The sequence below is a fragment of the Xiphophorus hellerii genome, chromosome 11 (genome assembly GCF_003331165.1).
Source record: "Xiphophorus hellerii strain 12219 chromosome 11, Xiphophorus_hellerii-4.1, whole genome shotgun sequence".
Classification (NCBI taxonomy): Eukaryota; Metazoa; Chordata; class Actinopteri; order Cyprinodontiformes; family Poeciliidae; genus Xiphophorus; species Xiphophorus hellerii.
In genome coordinates this window covers 619,473-639,112 of record NC_045682.1, presented here as the reverse complement: position 1 = coordinate 639,112, position 19,640 = coordinate 619,473, and the positions used below count along the sequence as shown (strand labels likewise).

The 19,640-nt window shown below is 37.5% G+C and overlaps 1 protein-coding gene across 10 annotated transcripts in view; it reads left to right on the top strand.

The window, feature by feature from the left end:
* The window catches only part of tiprl (TIP41, TOR signaling pathway regulator-like (S. cerevisiae)), a 58,695-nt gene extending 40,451 nt beyond the window's left edge, over window positions 1–18,244 (top strand). For 4 of the 10 annotated variants that reach the window (XM_032575894.1, XM_032575891.1, XM_032575885.1 and 1 more), the window contains 4 exons: window positions 2,819–2,911; window positions 3,922–4,098; window positions 9,390–9,464; window positions 18,069–18,244. In XM_032575894.1, the coding sequence (XP_032431785.1) occupies window positions 2,819–2,911; window positions 3,922–4,098; window positions 9,390–9,464; window positions 18,069–18,080 (357 nt within the window). In that variant the 3' untranslated portion in view covers window positions 18,081–18,244. Of the gene's footprint in view, window positions 1–2,818; window positions 2,912–3,921; window positions 4,099–8,756; window positions 8,836–9,389; window positions 9,471–18,068 lie in introns of those variants that run through there. The other 6 variants (XR_004340946.1, XM_032575889.1, XM_032575886.1 and 3 more) reach the window with 6 other exon arrangements.
* Window positions 18,245–19,640: the final 1,396 nt, after the last annotated feature.

Sequence of the window (19,640 nt, the reverse complement as noted above, 5' to 3'; positions counted from 1 at the left end):
AAACAAAAACAAATAGACCTAAGTAAATTGTTTTCGCCAAGATTTTTCCTTTCACTAACAACCTTTTTGAAAATCTCAAAGTATCTCGTGGTATTATCTCTGCTATTCTGCTTGAGAAAGATCTGGAAAATCTTAGAAATATTCATGGTCCTGATATACGGAGTTTGAAAAGGTTGCTAAAACAGTAGCAGAGGAAGGATTGAGAGTCTCGGTACTTTTGACGTTTGTTCTGATAAAATGAGAATTATATCAGGACATATAAAATTTTATATGGGGAAAAAGCTGAAAGGAAAAGAAGAAGCACTTTAGAAGTGAAGGGGGCGCTATTTCCTATATTATCCGCGATCTCCCGTTTTTATTTTCTTTTGAAATACAGTATGTGATATATCTTAAATTTAAGGAAAGAGTTTCACTCTCAACATATATTCAAACTTGTCTCTTTTATTTACTTCAGCGCAGTTCACAGTTTTTAACAAATTCTGTAGCTTTCTGTGTACTTCTAAATCTGCTCCTTAGATGTATCTTTTCGGGTCTACTGCTGCCTGTAGTGGGGATGGTAACACAACTAACATACTACATCACTAAATGAGAACAGCACAAAGTCTTTATTATTTACTATTGATTCTGGCGTTACTGGCACTGTAAAAAATAAATTCTCTAATAAGACACCATACCAGCTAATTAAATGACTTAAACAAGACCTTTAAATATTAATAATAATAATATATAATTGATATATCTCCATCAATTATAGAAGGAATAAAATAAATAAGGAGACATGAATAGCAACATAATGAACTATAATAAAAACCATTTACAAGGTATGCATAAGAAACTTAATAGAGCAAAAATCAATAATTATAATAATCAATAATTAGGTTTACAGAAGAATAACAAACCTGGTTGTTATAACCAGGGATGTTATCCGATACAAGTAAAAATTCACATTTTTGCCTTTACGCTGCCATATATATTATTCTGAGAGATTTTTGTTGTTGATAGAGTTATACAAAGGGAAAAATTAGATGAAACACCATTTAATTTATGATGGTGGATATTTTCCTTTGACTCTAGAGTGATCAAATAAAACACATTCATAGAATCACAATATCAACAATTTGTGCATTGCGTAAAACACTTAGCATGCTGTAGGTAAAAGTTAGCATTTAGTTTGTTTAATAATGATTATTGCACTGTCAATAAATGACTTTAAGCGATTTTCTTAGTTGCCAGAGGAACACAGTAATGCCTTCATGAGCTCAGAGGGTCAAACTGATGAAAAAAGAGGATGGATGCTAATTTCTAAAATATTCCTTGCCATCTTCCATGTTCTTTCAGCAAACAGTTGAGACAGAGTTGTTTTGGGTTTCACTGCTATTTTCCTGCTATTTTAGTTGCCATTGAAAGTATTCTTAAAAGTTTGTCTGTCATTCTGCAGCTCATGTGACCAAACCTGCCGAGAAGATGAAAAGTTAAAACACTCAACATTGTCTTGTACACAACCTCTAGTTGGGTAGCCCCAAGATCACTAGGTCTTCTTAAAATATAGTCTCTCTGAAAACATTTCTTAAAAACATAGCCAGTGTTTTCAGCAAAGTTGAGCTGACTGTCTTATGTCCTATGTCCCACAAATATCCTGTTGATATGAAACTCATGCAATTCTCGGCAGGCATGCGTTTCTCGGCATAACACCGGTTAGCCAGTGCGTTATGGACTGGGGGTTCAGCCCATGGAGGAGCTTTCACGCTCGCCTCGTGACTAGCGCAGCACGCTGGTTTATTTTTATTTTAGTTTATTTTTACGGCAACACAATGCATATCAAATGCTTTGTCTATTTAAAGTCAGGTAGAGTGGCTGCACGGCCTCGTGGAGAACAGAACAACTCGTCCCATGAAGCTCGATTCTCTGTGGCACCTATTAAAAACTCAATAGACATGAAATAAAAGAGCTACTAAAGACACATAAATTAAATCTCCCATTTGTCCCTCTACATTCAGCAGCAGAGATACGCTGTGAGTGGATCTAGCTCATCATGCAGGGCCGGTCCAAGGTTCAATGAGGCTAGAATCTGATTTAGGGGCGCCTCTTGCTCCAAACATCAGCACCACTAACAGCATTTCACCAGGAACTCAGTGAAATCTGGGAGAGGGGGGCTAGTTTAATTGACCGAGCAGTCAATTATAATTGTAGTTTGCTAAGATGCATTAATGAACAGCTAAAACTCAAAGATTAAACTGAGAGGATCAAATTGTTGCTATGGTAACAAAACAATCTAACTATGAAGATTGTACTTTGAACTTTTACAAAACTTATAAAACTTGCCAGCTCCTTAAAATCTTAAATTTAAATGTTAAACAATTTATAATCTTTTAATTTATCTGTGCTGAAACCATTGAGTCAGATTTAACTGCATTAATAATCTCTTAACTCATTTATGCCTTGGGTCGGTTCTAAATGTGATCTGCATTACATCATATTTTTAGATAATTTAATTATTGAATAACTGAATTTGGATTTAACAGAAGTGCAAATAATTGATATTTATTTTAATTGTATTTGTGGGTATTAGTATTGTCGGCATTGTCTTCCAGTAACATAATTAACCAGTAATATTTTACATTTTCTGTCAACTTAACATCTTATTTAACATCTGCCCCGACCACCTGGCTCAGCAAGTTTTCTTGAGGAAACCCTGAAAGGTACATGCTTGGATAATAAATTGGTCATTGTCAAGAAGACTCCACAGCTCCACTTGGGTGCCTTTTATGCCATTTATCTTTTGAGAGAAAAACCTTTTTTTGTATTCATGTCATTTCAGTTCTTGAAGTCAGAAGCAGACCTGGAGTACATTGAAAGGCGGCTGAAGCTGGATTTCATCAACGGTGCTTCAGAGAGTGGAAGCTTTGCTAAGGTGATAACTCACAGAATCTTACTCCCAGTATCTCTGTTGTTTATAAGACAATATGTATGTGCTTTAAGCTGGTTCTAAATGCATTTTCCTCAATTATTGTCAGATTTGTTGGAAAACAGGAACATGGATGACAGTATTAATTGAGGTTTTTGAACATCCTCTGTAATGTACACAAAACTGCAAATTGTACGACAATTTGAAGCAGGTAATTTAAAGGTTCAGCTGATCATATTTTCCCTCCTATTCAAAAATTACATGAGGCCACTGGCACTACCCTCTGTTTGGTTTATAACTTAGGCCAATGCCCCATAGCAATTACAATTTGTTACAGCTGTAGTGTATAACTTTTATAACATTTTTTTTTTTTTACATATTTATTGTAATAGTCTCTATGTTGTGACATTATGGTAAGAGGCAGATAATCTGTGAAAAAATTAAGCTCCTCTGCCTTCTCCAGTGCTACCTTGAAACAAGCTATCAGAGCCAGGATCTTAGCACTATCAATCACAATCTTGTGTGGCGCTGCTCATCCTTTTTCCCATCTACTCTCTGTTACACTAGCGCTAGAATAGCTTCTTGTGAATTCTTAGGCTATGCTTACCTGATACAGCTGATCATATGAGCTAGGCTATGAGCTAGCATAGCCTGAGCATTCCACCAATGACACCATTGGTCACCAATGACGGCAGGTAAACGGTTTTCCTGTAACAGTAAGTTGTTTCTCTACCATTACCACATTTAGCAGTGAGTACATGAGTTTGGCTGACATCGCTAAGATCTTCCTTCTGGCTGTGATTGGTTGATTTTGGTCGAGAGTGGTGCAATTCTTCAGGCGACAATGGTAACTCAGGGAGGAGGTGGAGGAGATAAATCTATTCACAGATGATCTGTTTCATAACAATCTGAATGATGGAAAGCAGTGAGTGCTTTCAAATAGTCACTCACTGCAATATAGTAGGGTGGAGATTAACACTTTAAAATTAAAGTTGGGCTAATGATTTTCTGTGCAGGAAAATGTGACTGGGATCCTGGAAAATTTGAAGTCTATGAAGGCCAAACACTCTCTTCTCAGGTGTCAGGTCAGCCAGATCACAGATGCTCAGAAAGGGTCCATGGAGTTAATCAGAAACAGACTCGGCACGGCCATGGAACTGATCAAACATTGCCAGCAAACTTCTCATTTGGAGGTAACAACACTAGCATAATACCCATTATTCAAACATCATTGTATGTCATGCCTCCCATGAGATCCACTGTGTATTCAAACTAAAGGTAAAGGTAATTTTATTTATATAGGACATTTTCAGCAACAAGGCAATACAAAGTGCTTTACAGGATTTAAAAGTAAATACAAATAAAATAACAAACCAAAGGAAAGAGTAAAAGAAGAAAAAGCTAATAATGTTGATCCAAAGTAAATGAACTAGATTCTCCTATTCAGGATTGCTAGATAAGTATAAGTAAGTATCCTCTGGTCTAATTCCTTTTCTGGGTTTGGAGAATAGGAGTCTAAAAAGTAGTTACTAAGGTAGTTTTTCTGGATTCCAAGTTCTAATCCCTGTTCTGGGTTGCTAAATAAGTGTAAGTAAGTAAGTATCCTCTGGACTTTGTAAGTGTGCTCTAAATTTGTAAAAGTAATGAGTACTCCACAATTTCTAAGTAATAATAAAAACTAAATGTTCCTGTCCAAAAACATGACTGTTAGGTTAATTGGTCTCTCTAGATTCTCCCTAGGTGTGAGTGTGTGTGTGCATGGTTGTTTGTCCTGTATGTCTCTGTGTTGCCCTGCGACAGACTGGCGACCTGTCCAGGGTGTACCCCGCCTCTCGCCCGGAACGTAGCTGGAGATAGGCACCAGCAACCCTCCCGACCCCATTAGGGACAAGGGTGAACAGAAAATGGATGGAATGGATGGATGTTCCTGTTCTGGAAGAATTTTTTCTGGATTCTAAGTTTGTTCTAATTCATTTTCTGGGTTGCAATAATAGGAGTCTCTCTGCATCTAAATAGTGAGTACAGCTAAAGAGTGACTAATAAACTAGAGTCTCTGGAATCCAAGTTTGTTCTAATTCCTTTTCTGGGTTAAAAATGAGAACTCCGCAGTTTCTAATAAAATAAAATAAAAAAAAGAGGAAAGGACACATTAGGGCACATGGCAACATTCAAACAAAACAAAGACATGATTGAAGGCGGTGACATCAGAGGGCCATGAAACCACGTTGCTCAGCCTCCCGGCAGAAGTCCGATAAGGTGTTGTTATCAAGGCATGTCCTTGGGAGCGCTCAGCTGCACAGTTGCATGAATAACAGGCGGGGCTGGGAAGGAGCGTTTTGCTTAGATATCTTCAAGGAGATTGGAAATATGCAGCCCTTCCAAGGCAACACGGGAAAAGCCAATTCAGATAGAGAATGTCTTAGGTCTGGTAGATTATAAATTTCAATCTTCCCTAAAGTCTCTCTGGTACATCTCAGTTCCCAATTATCCAAATTAGTTTGGCTGTTCCACTGAGCTGAAACTAGCAACTTCTCCAAGATCGATTCGATTCCGTTGGTGAGTTTTGGAGCTGGGCTGCGAGTCTCAGCAAGACTCCGCTCCAACTTGCGTCTCTGTCCACACCAACCCTCTGAGTGTTCACTAGTTCAGCCGAGTCCATCACAAATTTGTCGATAAGCTAGGTATCCACAAGCTCCAAACAGCAAAAATCCTGTTTGATGAATAAATCCAGGGTGTATCCCGCCAAGTGTGTCCCCGCAGGACAAGAGGGCTCTCCTGTGCCCAGTCTTCTCGTTGAGAAAATTTGATCAATTGCATTGAGAGACCGGTTGACAAGATCCATAATTTGTAGATTTGGAGGATGTGCAAAGAAAGGCTCCAAAAATAGAGAAAAACACAGCACAAAAACAGAGCAAGCAGGGGAGGCATGGACAGGAAGGGAGCAGAGGAAAAAGGCGTCTGCTTTCACCAAGAGCAAGAGAGGAAAAACTAGCAGAAAACCAATTTGTCTTAGTATGTCCATAACAGCAATTTTCAAAGTGGAGGCTGCAGCCCCCTCAGGGCCACCAGTGGGACTCAGAAAGTGGAGGGCGGATGAGGAGAAAAAATATGCAAAAAGCAAAAAATAATAAATCTAATAGATTTTTTAATCATAAAAACAAACAATTTTTTTTAAACATTATTAAAAAATATAGGTTAAAAAAATTTATTGAAATGTTACTTGCCATGCTCATCTCTCTGTGCTGCTCAACCTGGTGTAGTGAACACAAAATGTAAAAGGTTCTAACAAGAAAAAGACAAAAGAAGCCTTCCAACAGCACTTTTGTGGAGAAAACCCAAAAAACTGATGACCAACTAAAATCAGACAGTATAACGCAACATTTACGCAAAAAATAAAATGTAATTAATGAATAGTGAATAAAAGTGGGGAAAAAAGACATTCTGAAAGTCAATGTTTCTTTACAGATTTTGAAGCATTGTTTGTGGATTTGCAAAGCGAGTACCTGGCCTGAAGCTAATATTGTTTGGGCTGGTCATGACATCGGAATTTTGGAAACTACTGGTCTAAAGACTGTAAATTGATAGTAAGCAGTGCCAGATTTCATTGGCAGTTTCTTCTCGGTTAATTTTTAATAACCTCATAATAAAGTATTTTTGAACAAATATGACTGAGCATGGGATTTCCCTGGAAGATAACAAATGTGCTTTCAACAATATTACCATATGACAAATTCTGCTTCTTAGGATAACTAGCATGTAAATTAAATTTGAGCAATGAACTGTTTATACATAGTGATGCCTGGCTATTAAGTTGATTTAGTCTTTCAATGTATGCTGTTATAGAGTTATGGCAATATCTATGACAACTTTTAAAGGAGGAAAACTTGTCACTCCAAAACTTACAACTGAAGAATTCGACAGAATCATTCTTTTCTAAAATCATTAACAAGAACATTAATAATGTTTATGCCTTGTTTGCCACTGCTCAGAAATGAACAAACCTTCATATGTCTATGGCATCTGAATTCTACTCTAGCAGGACCTGCAATGAATTTGGTAACTTAGAATTTGCTAACTATCATTCTGAGCAATTTTTTAAAATCAGAGGGTTACTCTGATTTTTAGAATTTTCTTCTGTACATCAAAACCAAGACCAGCACCGATGTTGTACCCAATCAAGGAAATCTGTAGAAAATGACACACTTGACCAAATTCTTTCCTGCCAACAGCCATTACCATCTTCAATAACTCTTTGAGGAATCTGAATTAATGAGCTACAATGATATTTAGGTTTTAATTATAACCTTTATCAAAAGGAAAGTTTTAAGCTTGGTCTTAAAAGATTACCAGGTGTTTGCCTCACTGACTAAAATTGGGTGCTGGTTCCACAGGAGAGGAGCCTGATGGCTCAAGGATCTGTCTCCCATTATACTTTTAGAAAATCTAGGAACCACAAGTAAACCTCTGTCTGAGAGTGAGATGTTCTATTAGGAACTATCAAGGAAGGATTTTACATGAAAATCCAGAAAATTATTGACAATCTGGAGCATCAATGAGACTGTCATAGAAAAACAGTGTCTTCAGTCAGAAGCTTCTTCAATTTTGCTTTTATGCAGACCGCTACAGGAGATCCTTCCTGCCCACAGCCATCAGATTGTACAAAAACTCTAAAGAACCATGTATAATGATTCACAACATTTAATTCCGCCTTTTGATAAATAACATATATTAAAATATGAATTGAATTTGAACTGAGAATGTTCAATCTTGCGTGTTGTGAAATGAAAAGCAGCATTTGTGAGTCTGCAGTTCGAGGAACTGCTTGAACTGCAGACTCGAGCCGTTTCTGTTATTGACCAGTCTGTCTTACCACGTAATAGTGAAAAGGTCAATGTTCATAGAACAAATACTTAAAACTCAAATTTTGCCATTTTAACTCTGAGCAACTGCAGACAAAATATTTCATAAGTTTCTTAATTTGTGATGTAGTGTTTAAGTGCAATCAAGTATTTTTGAAAATATATCGTATCTTAAATAAATGATTAAAGCAACAGTATGTAACTTAACAGCCTTATATGAGACAGATAATTTGTGAAAAAAATGTAGTTCCTCTGCCTTCTTCCAGTGCTCCCAGTTCTGATTTGACAAATACGCCGCTCAGTCAAAAACAACTGATTAGAGGTCATCGGCAAACAACTTGTTGCCGATGACCTGTATCTCACTTCACACCTGTATAAGCTGTGTGTGCAGCTTATCTTCTCTTTCCTTCACACTGCACATGTGCGCAGCAGCAAATCCTAAGCATGTTGTGTGGAACTATAACACTGTGAGAGTGAATGGGGAAGTTTGCATGTTGTGGCGGAAAATTACCTCGGGGATGAAGCAGGTTAAAATGCATAAACACAACAAATCTAATATGATATTTAAAAAGCAAACACTTGACGGCGTTTGGCTACATCGAGACTCAATGAGGAACAAAAAGACATCCGGGGCAGCCAGACGCAGGCAAAGCAGCGCACAGCTACCAACATTCACCCAGATAAGCGTGACAGTCAGAAAGCTAAACAAATAACTTGAAAAATAATTTAAGTCAATGAGCTAACGGTGTAAGACGCTGGTTCTGCTCTCGCTGCTTTCTACTGGTAGTAATATTTTCAGACGTAGGGCCGTTTCTGCTCCACATGGCAGTGAACTCTCATACCGAACAGCTGCTTGAAGCTGCAGCATGTAAATGAAACAAACAAACAAGAAGATTTTACATATGTATTAAAACTTTCGCTATCTCCTAACATAAGACAGATAATCTCTGAAAAAAAATCGATCTCCTCTGTCTCCTCCCTGTGTTCTGCAGAATTACTCACCTCGGTCAGAAACAGCCAATCAGAACCAGTACAGAACAGCTAGCTATGCTGTCAGGAAGTTTTGAATTTGTAAGTCAGGATTGTTTATTTTGATGCAACCTGCATTTGACTGAGAACCTTACTGTTAAACATTATTTTACTGATTGCTGGTTTTTCAGTTGTCCTTTTGACTGAGTAACTGCTGTATTGTAGCTGCAAGTATTTTGCATGTTTTATATCTAATTTAGGTGAATTTATTGCCAGATAATTTTTCCATTTTGCCAGATAACATAGCAGCATTTATGCCAAAAGTGAAAAATTAACAACTAATCCAGGTGATCGGCAATGATCGATGATTGGCAGCGATCGGCCCTCATGGGTGATCGGTATTCTAATCTCTGTCTCTCTAATAACTGTCTCGTGTTGTTGAAAAAAGCAACATTTACATCTTTTATAATAAAAAACAGTAAATGTTTGTGAAACAGTAACTTTTATAGAACCAAAATGAAAGATTTTACCTTTAGCAGGATGTGAACTGCAAACATTCATGCACTATTAAAATAAATAAATGAACAAAATAACAATCAAAAATATTCTGTGTATTTATTACTCATAACATTTGGTTGTATTATTCTATTCCTCAGGTTGAGTCACTGGCAGAGTCAGAGCAGGGGTCAGCCATGTTCCTGGATTCAACCATTAGTTCAATCACAGCTGAAGTAAGATTTCTAACAAAAGCTTGACACAAGATTCTGGTTGATTTTGGAGCATAATGTGAAGTTAAGCAACCATTTATTATGCAAATAATGCAGCTTGTTACCTCATAAATCCCCCAGGATAATTGGTTAGTGTAAAAATTGTTAGATTTAGCACATCTGATTTAAAAAAAAAAAATTCCGACATGGTAAATAACTGGACTGATATGAGAGTTGCAGGCAAGTATTCCAGTACTTCAGAGTTCTTGAATCAACCAGTTAACATTCCTGAATCTGTAAGCAAGCAACCCATCTCCATTCCATCCATTCCCAGCAGATGTCACTGATTTATTAATACACACAGGGTGAACTTCATCCATTAGAGCATGAACATGATATGATTTTAAGTGGTCAACATTAATTGCTTGCAGTTTCTTCCGCTGTTATGGACTAGCAATAAGATAATTTTGTCCCGACAGCTGTTTCACAACTGCATATGGCCGAGAGACTTTTGCTTGACAGGTGCTTCATCTTTTCTTGGGCAGATGATAATTTCCCTTTAGCCATAAGTGTAGTGGTAGAATCTCTGCCTAAACCCATTAACATAATGCAAAACATTTTGTGGTGGTTCAGATGCAAATCCAAGTCACGCAATTTCAAAGGGACAACAGCCTGATTAACTGGCTCCCCAATAATACTGTCACCACATGACACCCACTTTCTTAACAATACCTTGTTTTCAGCATGGTTCTGTATCTCATCATCAGATAAAGCAGACTGAAACAAGTCCTGCAATGTAGGGTCAGATCTTTGCTCCTGCAGCAGATCAGACCTTGAAATAGACACACAGGCATCAGACAAGCAAAAAGAGGACATCTGTGTCTCTTTTTCCAAGTCTTCTTTAACATTTGTAGCACTGGGTATATTCATTGACTGTGTCACAGCACATGCTTGGAAAAACTTAAAGGTGTGATTTTTCATTTTTGTCTGGGCCACTGCTGATCAAAGGTTCTGAAACAACAACTGGACCCTCTGGTTGATCAGGCGAGAATTTTCTTCCAGCTATCTTGTTTTCCAAAAATCACTGTGACACCATCTACAGGAAGAACAGGTTGAACACCCATCTTTACTTCTCCCTCAAACAACTCGTCAAACTTATGCACTGTAATACAAAACACAGATATACCAATACCCAACACAGGTATAGATGATCCAGTGTCGGAATCATCTGAAAAGGGTAAAACTGATGCCAGGATGAATGAATCATATGCACCTGGATCTCTCAAGGTTGTAACTGGCACGTCAACGTCACTCCCTACTAAAGACACTTGTCCTACCATAAGAAATGGCTTGAACTCAAATCAAGTTCTTCTAATGGCACCTAAGTGATTTTGTCTGAAACATTTAAAAGAAATGATGCAGCAAGTGCTGCTGGTTTAAATTGAGATACATTTTTGTTTCTTGATTTCAGCAGTCTTTCTTCCAATGACCTTTTCTGACAATAATTACAAATTTTGTCCTGTTACTGCAGTCTGGAAAACACCTCCAGAATGCGTTCAACGCTAATTTGAAGCACTCATCCAATCGGTATCTTTATCGCTCATTCTCTAGTGTTGTCTTGGGGATGATGTTGTATTCATGTCCCCAAGACAACATCATCAGCCAACACTGCAGGTTCTGATGCAGTCTTTACCTTTTGTTCATTAATATACACTGCAATATGTTCATTAACAAAATTCTTAAATTGTTCATTCTTGAACCATTAAATTACAGAGGTCATCAAGTGTTTTGATCTGAGCAGAAGTGCACCACCAATTATAATTAATCTCTCAAATTTCTTGGAAACTCCACATAAGTTTTGCCACCTATTTTTCAGTTCCTTGACTTCTGTCTATGCACCTCAGGGACCAGTTCATATGCCTTAAGTATTGCAGCTTTAACCTTGGAATGATCCTCACCATCACTTAAACAATGTATAAATGAAGCTTCTTGAGCACGACCAACTAAAACACACTGACTCAAAATTGTGCAGCCCGAATCAGGCCAACCCCTTGTCTCTACAACTCTCTTAAACGAAGTGAAAAAAGTTTCAACATCCTTTTCACTAAACTTAGACACCAAGAGCAAATCACTCAAAATATCAGAAGATTTACATTTAGAGTCCACAATACAAAATTAAATATAGGTCTGTTATTAAATTATCTTGACGGAGAGAAGGTTTCTTAAGTAAATTTCTTAACTACAGCTATCTTAAAAAGCCTGCAGTAGATGTCCGTTTCTTAGGATAGATTAATTAAACTAAAATAGGCACCGTAATCAAAGGAAGATACAGATGCACACAAACCAGTTCCCTGACATACCAGGTTGTTTCTGATATGAGACATTCTGATATGGTTTCAAATGTGTACAATAAGACTGCAAAGTAAAGCGCTGCAGCACACAGGACACTGTTACTCAACAGATGTTTGAGCAATATATAGACAACTAGAAAATTTCGGAAGAAATTTAGCCGGGGCCTGCCAAGGCGCGCCCGTCGGGCATGGGCCCGGCGTCGTCACGCCACAAATCGGCGTCGACGCTAAAGAACGCCGCAACGTAATCAGTGGCACGCGGAGAACCGCAAGAACGTTAAGCGAGGCGGACGTGCACCATTCAGTATTATAAAGTAAGTATATCAGCTAAAATCAGCAGAAACGCTAATGTTAGCGTCATTGCTTTCATCAGTATGTGGGAAATCACTAGGATATTTTCTGTAATTGATTTACTCCATTCAGTATACTAAACATTGCTAAAAAGTAAAATAAATAGCTAATAGCTTATTGAAGCTAAAATGCTAACGCTAATGAACCTTGCATTGAACTGTTACTAAACAGTTCATAAACTGCAGGAAGGCAGTTCATTAGCATTTACCTAATGATTGTCACAAATATAAATTTTCAATAACGCACACACAACATATCACAGTTTAAAAATATATATTGACCTTATGTTAAAGATTTCTACAAACTTTTTACAGGTAAAGTTTACAATGAACCAAAATTACAACATTTAAAGAATACCATAAATTTAAGAATCTAATGTCTCTGCAATAAAAAGAAATTGCTATCTTTTTTATTTTTAAACAACACCTCATATTGTTAAATAACTGATTTTATGTATTCAAGTTTTAAATATTACATTTGAGTTTGCATGGATGTAAAATTACTGCTCAGTTTAAAAATTACAGTATTTTTAAACTGAGCAGTTTAACAATATGCTCAGTATTTTTAAACTGCTCAGCTAAACTTCGCTCTTTAGCTCGTTAGCTTGTCGATGTTTCAGTTTTATTCGCTGGGAAAATTATTCTTTGTCTGCTTTGAAGATAAGCAGACAAATAATAAAAAACAAGTTTTGATATTAACTCTCAACTTCATTCACAAAACTTTTTCGTTATTTATTACACAACGAACATGCATTTCACATAAGAACAAAACAATGAGGTGACGTTGCCTGTCCTTGAACACAACGCTGATCCCTCTTCACCCTGTCACCAACTCACACACATCCTCATTGCGTTGTGTTCTGTAAATAAACAAAACACAAGCAAAATCAATAAACTATATGCATATTCCAGTATACTGAGTTTTGGTTTTACATTCATTCTATTTAAATGTAGTTTGTTCGTGCTTACCAATGTTTTCTGGCCGGATGTCAGGCACCGTTTTCCCCTGGTCAGTTCGTCGATGTCTGGTTTTAGTTCTATTCTGTGGCAATCCGCAAAACGGCGTGTAGGTTTTCGTCAGTAATGCGCGATCTGTGCTTGGCCTTGTTTAAAGTCATTATTGAAAACATCTGTTCGCACAGATAGGTGCTTCCAAACGTGGACAAAACACGAGCTGCATGGAGTCGAAGCTGTGGCATCAAATCAGGGGGCAGTAGACGGTAAAAGTCCTCGATTGAAACATCACGGGACTTCGCTCTTTAGCTTGTTAGCTTGTCGATGTTTCAGTTTTATTCGCTGGGAAAATTAATAATCAGCTTGAGGTGACTCTGCTGCACTCTAGTGGCGAGAAGCCGTAATGTTGGTTGGTAAGAATCGGAAGGCATTATGGGATATGTAGTTTGTAGTCAATTCGTGCTCAAAACCTATTTTAAGTCAATCAATGGGGCTGTAAAACGGTGGTAGGGGGGAGAGGGCGACATTAAATGACGTAGCCGGCCACATGTGGCCCGCGGGCCTTGAGTTTGACACATGTGCAATAGAGGATCTATCTGCTGCTCATGCAAAACAGTCTATTTTAATCCCATGTGTAATAGTCATTGGGTTAAATCAGTTATATAATGCTGAAAAAGCAAGTAGTTGATGTAAAAATATTCAAGGCTTTTATTTTGAAATTTTTGGTATGCTTCATTTCAAAGGGCCAAACTAATCCCCTGCGTAATAGTCATTGGGTTAAAATAGTTATATAATGCGCAAAACACAAGTAGTTGATGTAAAAATATTCAAGGCTTTTATTTTGAAATTATAATTATGCTCCATTTTAAAGTTCCAAACTAATCCCATGTGTAACAGTGCTTTGGATGAAAAAGTCATATACGGCCAAAAAGAGCAATTACTTCATGTAAAATATTCAAGGCTTTTATTTTGAAATTTTCAGTATGCTTCATTTTAAAGTTCTGAACTAATACCACGTGTAAGAGTGCTTTGGATGAAAAAGTCAAATAAAGCCAAAAAGAGCAATTACGTCATGTAAAAATATTCAAGGCTTTTATTTTGAAATTTTTGTTAAGCTTCATTTTAAAGGGCCAAACTAATCCCATGTGTAACGGTGCTTTGGATGAAAAAGTCAAATAAAGCCAAAAAAGAGCAATTACGTCATGTAAAAATATTCAGGGCTTTTATTGTGAAATTTTCAATATGCTTAATTTTAAAGTTCAAAACTAATCCCATGTGTAACAGTTACTGAGTTAAATCAGTTATATACAGCCCATAGCAGCAATTAGTTCTAAAGGCCAGTTCAGTCAACCTCTGTTTCAACTGAGTATTCCACTATAGATAGAACTACAATGATGCGTATTTGTAGTCCAAATCAGCAGCCAATAGCCTCTTGAGATCCGTTGCTATGTTAAATAAGTTTCACACCAAGGTGTGAAGTGTTAGTGAGACAGCCTGAGAGCCTCAGAAAATCCTGTCGCATGACTTTGCTCTGAAGCACCGTGACAGAAAACCGTACGGTCTAGATAAATTTCGAAAACATTTTACCGGAGCAGACAGGCGTATCAATGTGAGGACCGATTTTGATACTAATCGTGCGATATTTGTGGGCGTGATGGCGATTTCAAAAATGATTTGGGTTGAAAAAGTTGTCTTGATCTCTCACTCTAATCAGCGAGAGAAGCACTCTAACTTTAGGAAAAATGAGAAACTTTGGGTCGCTTAGAGACAAATTGTGGACAAACCGTAACTGGTATCGACGAGCCGTCTTCACTTTCGAAGAGATCACAGACGTATCTACAAAATGAAATTTGAATGGCATTTCTAGGTGAATTTGTGACGACACAGAAAATCCTCAAAAATAGGGTATTTCTAGGATTTTTCCCATTGACTTATAATGGGGTTTTTTTCGTAGTTTTTTGCGAATTATGTCGCCACGTTAAGCCCAAATCCCACCAGAAGTAATAGCTCCAATGGCGTGAATTTTCTGCACGTTTTGATACCTCATTTGTAGGTGTGCACCCAGCGGTACGAGCCGCATTAACGGTTACGGAAGAAAAATAAAGAATACTAGAAAATTTCGGAAGAAATTTAGCCGGGGCCTGCCAAGGCGCGCCCGTGGGGTTTGGGCCCGGCGTCGTCACGCCACAAATCGGCGTCGACGCTAAAGAACGCCGTGACGTAATCAGTGGCACGCGGAGAACCGCAAGAACGTTAAGTGAGGCGGACGTGCACCATTCGGTACGATTTAAAATGTTGTCAAGGCTTTTATTTTGGAAGTTTTGTTAAACTTCATTTCAAAGGGCCAAACTAATCCCATGCGTAATAGTCCTTGGGTTAAAATAGTTATATAATGCTCAAAACACAAGTAGCTGATGTAAAAAAATGCAAGGCTTTTATTTTGAAATTTTCAGTGTGCTTCATTTTTAAGTTCCGAACTAATACCACGTGTAAGAGTGCTTTGGATGAAAAAGTCAAAAAAAAGCCAAAAAGAGCTATTACCTCATGTAAAAATATTCAAGGCTTTTATTTTGAAATTATTATTATGCTCCATTTTAAAGTTCCAAACTAATCCCATGTGTAACAGTGCTTTGGATGAAAAAGTCATATACGGCCAAAAAAAGCAATTACATGATGTAAAAATATTCAAGGCTTTTATTTTGAAATTTTCAGTATGCTTCATTTCAGAGGGCCAAACTAATACCACGTGTAACAGTGCTTTGGATGAAAAAGTCATATACGGCCAAAAAGAGCAATTACGTCATGTAAAATATTCAAGGCTTTTATTTTGAAATTTTCAGTATGCTTAATTTTAAAGTTCCAAACTAATCCCATGTGTAACAGTGCTTTGGATGGAAAAGTCAGATAAAGCCAAAAAGAGCAATTACATGATGTAAAAATATTCAGGGCTTTTATTTTGAAATTATTATTATGCTCCATTTTAAAGTTCCAAACTAATCCCATGTGTAACAGTGCTTTGGATGAAAAAGTCATATACGGCCAAAAACAGCAATTACCTGATGTAAAAATATTCAAGGCTTTTATTTTGAAATTATTATTATGCTCCATTTTAAAGTTCCGAACTAATCCCATGTGTAACATTGCTTTGGATGAAAAAGTCATATACGGCCAAAAAGAGCAATTACGTCATGTAAAATATTCAAGGCTTTTATTTTGAAATTTTCAGTATGCTTCATTTTAAAGTTTAAAACTAATCCCATGTGTAACAGTTACTGAGTTAAATCAGTTATATACAGCCGATAGCAGCAGGTAGTTCTAAAGGCCAGTTCTCAGTCCTGATCTGTTTCAACTGAGGGTAGATAGAACTACAGTGATGCGTATTCGTAGTCCTAACCAGCAGCCAATAGCCTCTTGAGTTCCGTTGCTATGGTAAATAATGGTCTCAGCAGGTGTGAGCTGTGAGCTCTGAGCTCTCAAACACACAAGTGTGTTTGAGCAAACACACTTTACTGAAAAAAAGCATTGGAAACAAATCCTTCTTGTTCGGGAACCGTAATACATATTGGAAAAGCGTTTTAAGCGTATGACAGTTCAATGTGTCTTCTGCGATAGTCCCGAGATTCATATCTGTACCTCACTCAGAACATTTACAGTGATGAGAGAAAGAAATGTTGTGCCCAGATATGAACCGAGATGGGCTGTCACTCTAATTTGAAGAAAAATGAGAAACTTTGGGTCGCTTAGAGGCAAATTGTGGACAAACCGTAACTGGTATCGACGAGCCGTCTTCACTTTCGAAGAGATCACAGACGTATCTACAAAATGAAATTTGAATGGCATTTCTAGGTGAATTTGAGACGACACAGCAAATCCTCAAAAATAGGGTATTTCTAGGATTTTTCCCATTGAGTTATAATGGGGTTTTTTTCGTAGTTTTTTGCGAATTATGTCGCCACGTTAAGCCCAAATCCCACCAGAAGTAATAGCTCCAATGGCGTGAATTTTCTGCACGTTTTGATACCTCATTTGTAGGTGTGCACCCAGCGGTACGAGCCGCATTAACGGTTACGGAAGAAAAATAAAGAATTATAAAGAGACACTTTGTTGGGTGTAGAGTAATAGGTTCCTGCCATTGCTTTGCATGGCAGGCCCCAAATACTTAAAGAGACGCTTCTCTCCGACAATAGTAATAGGTTCCTGCCATTGCTTTGCATGGCAGGCCCCAATAACTGGTTTATTGAGCTGTGCCCACCAACTCCTATGTGAAAACAGCCCTAGTGAGGGTAGAGTCTACTTCAAACTGCATGATTCTGTCAAGAGGAATTGCCTTGTTGTAGTTAGTGAATTAGAGCCAAATAATAGGCTTAATAATTGTTAATTCATCATTCAAACTTCTAAAAGGATGACTTATTTTTTCACATGGGCCAGGTAGAATTGGGTAGCTTTCTTCTCTTAGATGAAGTCAGTTGAAAACTGGATTTGTATTTAGTCATGTTATTTTTTTAATCTTAAAATGTGTTTGTTGATCTGAAACATTTAAGTGTAGGATGAAAAGTCAAAAACAAAAGAAATATGTAGGGGGACTGTAGGATACTGTATGCAAAAGATGTACGCTGCTAAGCTTCATGTTGTTTTGTATGTTTCTTCCATGTTTTGTAAATTTGTAGATGTATAGTTTAATTTCTAATTATAAAAGGATAAAGGACAAATGTAGTTCTTTTCATGTGATTTTAAATCTGTACAGTTTACCCTCAGTAGACCTAAGTTTTTTTCCCTGGCCCTAGTGGCCTTTATTTGATTGATAGTGGTCAGACAGGAAAGTGGGTTGTGAGATAGGAGGAAAACATGTAGCAAAGGTCAACGGTCTGGAACTCAGTCCTCACCAGCACCATTGCTGCCCACAAATTTTAATCATCTAAGTAATTATAAATATCCTGATTTGCCTCACCCACTTTCCTGTTTTTTGTTTCCAGCTTAAGAGTTAGTCACGCGGAATCCAGTTAAACAAGAATCTACATCGCCAAGTGAAACGGAAGCCATGGAAAGTGAAAAGAGTCAGCTGGAGTGAATCGGAGAGCAGTACCTCCACATGAACTATTAATTATATTGGTTTATGATTAATATGCATATTAAAAGTTTAATTAAAGTAGTTGTTTTATTGTCATTGATGGCAGTATTCTAACCAAAGCCTCTTTCCTCTCATGCTTAGTGTTAAAAAGGATCCACGACTAGTTGAACATGTTGGCCTAAATGGCCAACTCTTCTGTTTAGTCCTCCTCCTCCTCATCACCTCTTCTGATTTCAACGTTCCAATCGATTTCAATTCTCTCTGGTTCAAATTGAAAAAGCTTAATGTTTTGGCTTGAGGAGCCAGGCAGTTGGACCATTACAAATCATTTACCCAGAATGCATTGCAGCGTGAACAACATGGCGACATTCCTGTGAAAATATTTTATTAAAATTTATAAAAACAAAATAACCTACAGTATTATTACTGTATTGTTTCTACATCTAAGATAAATATTATCGGCCCAAGCCTCCATGGGGCCCTAAGCGAAATGTGGGTTTGGGGCCCTCTAGTTCTGCTAACAATGTGGACTGGCTGCAACCATTAGGTCCGATCATTAGGTCATTCACACACCTGCTATAATCTTATTGCATCTCTGGCACTGCTGTTTACATTATATACATGTATAATAGGATACATTTATTGGCCAACTGATTTATCGACCAGCGGATTTCTGGTCACCAATTTCCTTAATTTTGGAGGATCGTGATTGGCCGATACTTCCATGTGAAGCCCATCTTATCCCCTAATCTTATCTTCATTAGCAAAGGTTTAAAAATCAGTCTCTGTCCTCTGGTGCTCTACAGTGAGAGGTTTGACTGGCAGACCGACCCACCAGGTCAGGTCTGCACGTTTACAGTTAACAATATTCACCCCACTGTTGCCAACTCAATGACTTTCTTGCTATATTTAGTGACATTTCAAACAAAAAAAAACACCCTTGTCCCTTAGAGCAGTGGTCCCCAGAGAGCTAAACATGAGCTGCAGGTTGCCCTTCTGTGCATAACCTCCCATAACCTAAGTGTAGTGGTGATTGTTTGTCAAACCAAACATCCAATAAAAGTTCCATCAGCCACTATATGGCACAGGGGTCAAGATTCTTTACGCAGGCAAAAGAAGTTTAATGTCCAAACTTGTTGATTATCTTGGTTGCTTTTATTTTCCTTTTCAGCAATAAATTACAACGTTCAAACTTTCCTTTGTTCTCCTGTCTACTTCTGTCGCTCTGTTGCTCTGGTAAAAACCATAGGCCCCAAACCCAAATGCCTGCTGGTCCTTTACCAGGCCCCTACACTTATAGAAAGTGGATTGATCCACCTTACTTCCTGTCTTAGAAAGCAAATAAATAAGAACAAATAATAAAACAAAAGATAAATAGAATCGACAATTATTAACCTGCAAATAAACTCTGCAAATAATACAAAAACTAGAAATTTAAGAATAAACTAACAAAATTCAAATGGATAAAGAAATAAAG